Below are 6,611 nucleotides of genomic sequence, written 5' to 3'. Positions count from 1 at the left end.
TCCAGGTCCCTCTGGGTGGCATCCCGTCCGTAAGGTGTGTCGACCGCACCACTCAGCTTGGTGTCATCTGCAAACTGGCTGAGGGTGCACTCGGTCCCACTGTCTATGTCATTGATGAAGATATTAAACAGTACCGGTCCCAATACGGACCCTGAGGGACACCACTTGTCACCGACTTCCATCTGGACATTGAGCCGTTGACTACTACCCTCTGGATGCGTCCATCCAACCAATTCCTCACCCTTTTTTTGATACTGAAATGTCAGTTCTTAAATGCTGCAGTCAAAAGTGTCTGTTCCATTTTGTCTAGGTTGGTCTCAGCTGCTTCCAGTGATTGGGTTTTCTATCATCTGTCCATTGTTCCTTGTACTCTTACTCCCGTCTCCTTTTTTTTCTCTCTACCACCTCTTGGGGCAGAGATCTGTTTGTTCACACAGGCTTTTAGTGTGGTGCGTTTTGTTTAATTTTAATGTAAATGCTACTATGTGTTTATTTTGAAATATAAGGTCAAAGTAGCATTCCTTAAACCTGCAGTTGGATTTGGTGATGTGTTTTAGTTTTTGAAGGAGTTTATTTCTTGCCTTAGAGCAACCCTGGGAACAATCTGTCTCCTGTAGAGGAGCATTTCACGTTTAATGTAGTGAGATTGTTGCACCAGGAGCTATCGGTAACGTTTTCAATACTGGTAAATAAAACATCATCTAGGCATGGGTCTAGGTGTTCCCTTTGAAGAAAAGACACAGGACCATGAACTTGACTTGGTGGTCTATGGAAAAACAGTGCAGAGGGCAGGTTACATATGAACGCAGTGACTGTTGTTGCTGAAGGGAACTGTTGCGATGTTCTAAGTAAGTGGAAATTTTGGTCAACTCAAAATTGGCAGATGCATGTCATCTTGTAGAACAGTACACATCTTTCTGACATCAGGACACCTATTACTAACTTAATAGAATGAACTATAAAATTATTAGCATAAACTGTGTATTTGTTAACAAGAGCAAAATTGAGGAAGTTGGATTTTAATACGGGAATCACCGCTGGTCCCTCAAATAACTGTGTGACTGTTTCTGTGCCTGTCTGATTAGGTTTCCCTGTTACATATGTTTCCTGCAGTGATTACAGCACCATCTCATTTATTAATGAAGTGGGAAATATTAATAATTAAAAACTTCCATTAGCTCAGTACACTCATAGCTAAAAAGCTTGCTGGCTGTCCCTTAAGTAGCGTGTCTTAACAGCTTGACCTGTCTCTGTGTAGAAGCCTGAAGGGTAAGTTTATAGAAACTGCTTCAGCCACTGGACTAGAATTTCAGTAGTGGATAAAGTTTTTTGAGAGTGTCTCTTCCTGTCATTCCTCAAGGTTGCCAGTACACAGCTCAACTGGTAGTAGAGGGTGTTGGAGGAAAGGATTTATGCCTCACCAAAGAATTGATTCAGGAGATGAATTGCAACTTTCACGGGCTACCTCCTTATCAAGTGTGCAAATTCCTGTAGTTTTGTCAAATTTGCACTACTTTACATTCTTGCCCAAGATTGTAAGATTGTGAATATGACTTGTTTCCCTCATACTTCAAATACGTATCTGTCTCTTAAAACTAAAGGGCCTATCTCCTGCAAGGGTCACCTCCAGTCTTCACAGCAGAACACTTAGATCTTTTTTCTTGTTAATTCAAATTGCAGAACAGGAAAAATTCCTGTCAACGATGAGGAGCAAACAAACGTGCCGTATATCTATGCTGTTGGAGATATACTGCAGGACAAGCTGGAACTCACACCATTGGCAATCCAGGCAGGAAGATTGTTAGTTCAAAGGCTTTATGCTGGGGCAACCAGTAAGGTAAGGAACCAGTTGCCACAAAACACCGTCATTACTCTACTTCTAAGTGCAGAGTGCATGTCTGCTTGTTTATGGAAAACTCAGTAAACTTTTAAGGATTAGCTTTGATGATCACTTTAATTTTCCCCTTGCAAAGATATTACTGCAGATATGTTCTGCTAATTGTGTAGGATGAAATTAATACCTTATGGATTAAGCAGTAGTCTCTTTTTTTCCTATTAAGAGGTTTTGTTTTTCTCTCAGAGTATAATGATAATAAAATTAACTGAGATCTTTTAAGTTGTTTTTAACTCTACTGCCTTCCCTAAAAGTCAGCAATCATTCCCGTCCCATTAAATGCTTTAACTCTAATTCATAAATAGTTTACTAAACCTACCTATGGTCCCTAATTAGAGTGTAAAGGGGGTTTGTGATGCTCTTCCATGTTTTTTTCCATGTTATTTCCACTAATTTTTTCACTTCTCATCCATATGTTTTCAATGTAATACAAAGTTCTGCTTATAATTGAATATAGACAGAAAGGAAGATCAAATGTACCAATAAGTCAGCACGTACTTATACCTGAGACGTTGAGTTCATCACTTCAGTGTTTACTTCAGTTTCATACTACTGCAACTGTAGGTTTCAGTCAAGTTATGCTAGTCCAAATAGGAGTAACATGGATACTCATTTACACCTTATCTTTAAACCAGGAGGAAGGGAGAGTGCCTTTAAAGGACTGTTACCTGAGCACCACTGATGTGGGTGCTTGTCTCACCTTCATAACCGTAGGGCATAAACATAAAGGTTTTTCTCTTTTAGAGCCTGTTGTATTCATATCAATTTCAGCTGTTGGTCAGATTTAGAGCTTGATTAAGTTGTTTATTTTAGGTTGGCAGGTATTGCAGTAACAGAATCCTGAATCAGTGTGCATAATGTCATTACATCAGCCAGGCAAAGTTTAAGAAAACCGTAGCGGGAGCCAGAGTTTTTTTCTTGCTGCAATACTATGGATATGTCTTAATTTACATTTTATGCCAGATAACTGTCTCTCTAGGTATTAAAATCCTTAGGCTGCCAAAGAAAGCATCATCTCTTTCAGTGAATCCAAGAAAGCAGTAACTACTTAGATGGGATCCTGGCTTACATTGCTGTTGTAACAAATCCGGAAGGGATAATTGTGTGAAACATAATGAAGTGTTATGGATAGGTGGGGAAAGAATTGTAAGCAGCATCTTAGTTCATCCCCAGTCACAAAGGAAATTAATTAGGGTTGAAATCTGTAGAAATTAAAATTACTAGAAATTAAATAGAGCTGACCAGCCTGCTAGTCTGCTGTGGCAGAATGACTAATTTGGTGGATAATGGGGAGAGCAGTGGATGTTGTTTACTTTGACTCTAGTAAGGGCTTTCGACACTGTCTCCCATAACATTCTCGTAGACAAACTGATGAAGTACAGTCTAGATAAGTGGACAGTGAGGTGGACTGAAAGTTGGCTGAACTGCCAGGCTTAAAGGGCTGTGACCAGCATTGCAAAGACCAGCTGGAGGCCGGTCACTAGTGGTGCGCCACAGGGTTGGATACTCCGTCCAGTACTGTTTAACATTTTCATTAATGATCTGGATCATGAGACAGAGTGCACCCTCAGCAAGTTTGTAGATGTTACAAAACTGGGGGGAAGTGGCTGATGCACGCAATGGTTGTGCTGTCACTTAGAGGGACCTCGTCAGGCTGGAGAAATGGGCTGACAGGAATCTCACGGAGTTCAGCAAGGAGAAGTGCAAAGTCCTGTGCCTGGGGAGTTGTAACCCCATGCACCAGCACAGGCTGGGGACCCACCAGCTGGAAAGCAGCTATGCAGAGAAAGCCTCAGGGCGGTCCGGAGGACAAGTTGGCCGTGAGCCAGCAATGTACCCTCATGGCAAAGAAGGCCAGTGACATCCAGGGCTGCAGATGCATCCTGGCAGAGCATTGCCAACTGGTGGGGGGAAGTGACCTTTTCCCCTCCACTTGGCTCTGGTGAGACAGGTTTGGATTTTGTGTCCAGTTTTGGGCTCCCCAGTTCAAGAAGAACAGGGCAAGTCCAGCAAAGGGCCATGACTATGATTAAGGGACTGGAGCATCTGGCACATGAGGAGAGGCTGAGACAGCTGGGGATTTTTATACCCTGCAGAAGAGATATCTTTGGGGCTCTTATATCAATGTGTATTTATACCTGATGGTAGAGAGTAAGGAAGGTGGAGCCAGACTCTTTTCAGTGGTATAAAGTGCAAGGATAAGAGGCAATGGATTCAAACTGAAACACAGGAAAATTCCATTTAAACATAAGAAAAAATTTCTTTACAGTAAGGGTGGCCAGGCCCAGAGGTTGCCTAGAGAGGTAACCTCTAGAACACTGTAAAGCTCCAGTAAAGTCGGGTTAGTGTTTGTTTCTCATGGTACATGATTAGGCACACAGTATCAACTCTAGTTCTAGCTGTCCCCCCAAATGGCTGTAGTTCATGTCTTTGGTTCTTTGGCATCGCCTAGGCCACAGTTGATAAAAAAGATGATGGGTTTTGATGGTGGTGTTGTCTTTGCAGCATTCCCAGCTAAAAATAGCATGTTTTGTAGAGACAGTTGAACAGTCTACTTTTTATCTGTTTTAAAAATGTACCAGACCTTTGATCTGGTACATTTTTAAAACAGGGCACTGAATTTTCTCTTCCTTTTAATCTATGCATGTTAATGTTAGTGTGGCTTTAAAGTGTCTTTCTGTTCCTGCTCTAGTTAACGCCTCTGAGAGGGACAACACCAAAACTGTAGTTTAATTTAAAACAAATGTTTTTATTTAAAAAAAAGTAGCTTTCAGAATTCTGAATAGTCCAACTTTTCTTCCTGTCTGAATTTCAGACTGCTGAATTTTTACTCGTTGTGCTGATTTTATTACTGATGATGTGTGGTTTTTTTATTTGTTTTGAATGCCACACAGTGTGACTATGTGAATGTTCCAACCACTGTATTCACTCCTTTGGAGTATGGAGCCTGTGGGTATTCTGAAGAGGCTGCGGTGGAGAAGTTTGGGGAGGAAAACATTGAGGTAAATGCCTTAGTTTCATCTGGATTTTAGGTTCTCAATTTGTAGTTTAAAATAATGTTAAGAGTCAATTAAAACAGCATTCTGTGTTCTGATATAAGGGCAGGAGGTGACTAGGTACATTTTTGTCTTTCTTAGCAGTTCCTAGACATGTTATAAAAATAGCCCTCAATTCTGATAGCTCTAGTTGCAAATATGTTCTATTTTTGGCAAACAGGGCTTGAAGGTGGAATATTTGGTTAAAAAAAAAAGTTTTATTTCTGTCTGCAAATACTTCAGGATAAATTAGAGGTAGTTATGTGTTGGAAGCAATACACTGATTTTAATGTCAAATTGGAGCTTTTTGTAGCTACAGTGTGGCAAATTCCTTGCCGTGGTGATTTTTACTTTATAAAGCCAAATGTTGTTATTATGCTCATTTTTCCTGTTTGTTTTGACTGTGCAAGGAGGTATGTGCTTAATTTTACTCACATGAGTGATCATTTTTCATTCACTGGGATTGCTGGTCAAGAGTGAAATTAGACATATGTAAGCACATATGACTAAGGCTCTTCTTAAAATACTGTACAGACCACGTTACAGAAAGCGTGAGGGGAGGGAGTCCGACAATAAACTGAACTTTTATGTCCCATGAAGATCACCTGAGGAGCCTCATTTGGGGAAATAAGCTGATAAGTGGTGGCTCATAAAGTTGAGAACTTGTATCCCTCTTAGCTTTGTCTTTTATATTTTTTGACTTGGACTGTGGAGAGAAGTAGTAAATATGACTTAAAATGGCAGTGTGTCAAGTACTGTTAACCTGATTACGGGGTTTAAATTCTGTTCTCCCCACAAAGTTTGTATATACACAGTCAAATTTTTGTTGTTGAGTCAAATTCTTGCTGTTACATGTGTAACACTGGACCCTTCTTTGTGGAAAATGCACTTTCCATTTTCAAAACCATTTTTGAAAATATGCATCCAGAAGCATTTGTATTGTGGCTAAGTCCTAATTTAGTTTATTCTGATCTCTCTATAATGTCACCATGTTGGCTTTTGCAAGCTTCAGTAGGATTACTGAGTTGCGTCTGTCATTCAGACCTGTTAAATTTCAGTTTCAGATAGCGATGCTTATAAATGCTTTGTAACCTCATTAATATGGAAAAACATTGAGCTGTCTCTCCTAGTTTGTGAAGGGACATATTTTTACTGGAGTTGTGATCAGTTTAAAACTTCTTCCAAATAGTAATCAATTTGAGGTTAGCTTGTAATGGGAGCTGTTTCGAGTTCTGGCTAGAACTGTGCCTCAAAACACCCTGTCATTTTCTGAAATACGTGCTATACAGGTGGGTGAGCAACCTTGTCTGCAGTTAGGAGTCTGCCCAGTAATATTGTCTAGGGCAGACAGAAGAATGTGATTTTGGTTTTTCTTTTTTTTTAAATGTACTTTCCATTTCGCAGTGATACATAATCTAAGAGAGTGTGCAAAAAGCATGCCCTCATCTCTCCTAAACCCAGGCTCTGAGGCTACTTCTCCCCTTTTTCTGATCTGAGAAATACTTTTGCCTTCATCCCGGGTAGACCCAGAGACAATACAGTCTTCTGTGAGGGAAGCTTGTATTTAGTTTAATGAGAGCATGGTGAACTGCGTCCTGGAAGTGTAATACACTTATGGCTTCTTTTTTTTTCAATTATTGGATGACACTAGTGCTTGTTTTGTAGAGGCTTTCTTCTTTGGC

The 6,611-nt window shown here is 40.3% G+C and overlaps 1 protein-coding gene across 1 annotated transcript in view; it reads left to right on the top strand.

Annotated features, from left to right (window-relative positions):
- Positions 1-1,680: 1,680 nt before the first annotated feature.
- The window catches only part of LOC104073225 (thioredoxin reductase 1, cytoplasmic-like), a gene marked incomplete at its 5' end in the record, with an annotated part of 11,300 nt that continues 6,369 nt past the window's right edge, over positions 1,681-6,611 (top strand). The window contains 2 exons of the mRNA XM_009572924.1: positions 1,681-1,837; positions 4,789-4,896. Of these exons, the coding sequence (XP_009571219.1) occupies positions 1,681-1,837; positions 4,789-4,896 (265 nt within the window). The remainder of the gene's footprint in view (positions 1,838-4,788; positions 4,897-6,611) is intronic.

Source organism: Fulmarus glacialis, unplaced genomic scaffold, assembly GCF_000690835.1.
Source record: "Fulmarus glacialis isolate BGI_N327 unplaced genomic scaffold, ASM69083v1 scaffold11642, whole genome shotgun sequence".
Classification (NCBI taxonomy): Eukaryota; Metazoa; Chordata; class Aves; order Procellariiformes; family Procellariidae; genus Fulmarus; species Fulmarus glacialis.
The sequence above is the reverse complement of the archived record's forward strand: the minus strand, read 5'-3'. Positions and strand labels throughout refer to the sequence as shown.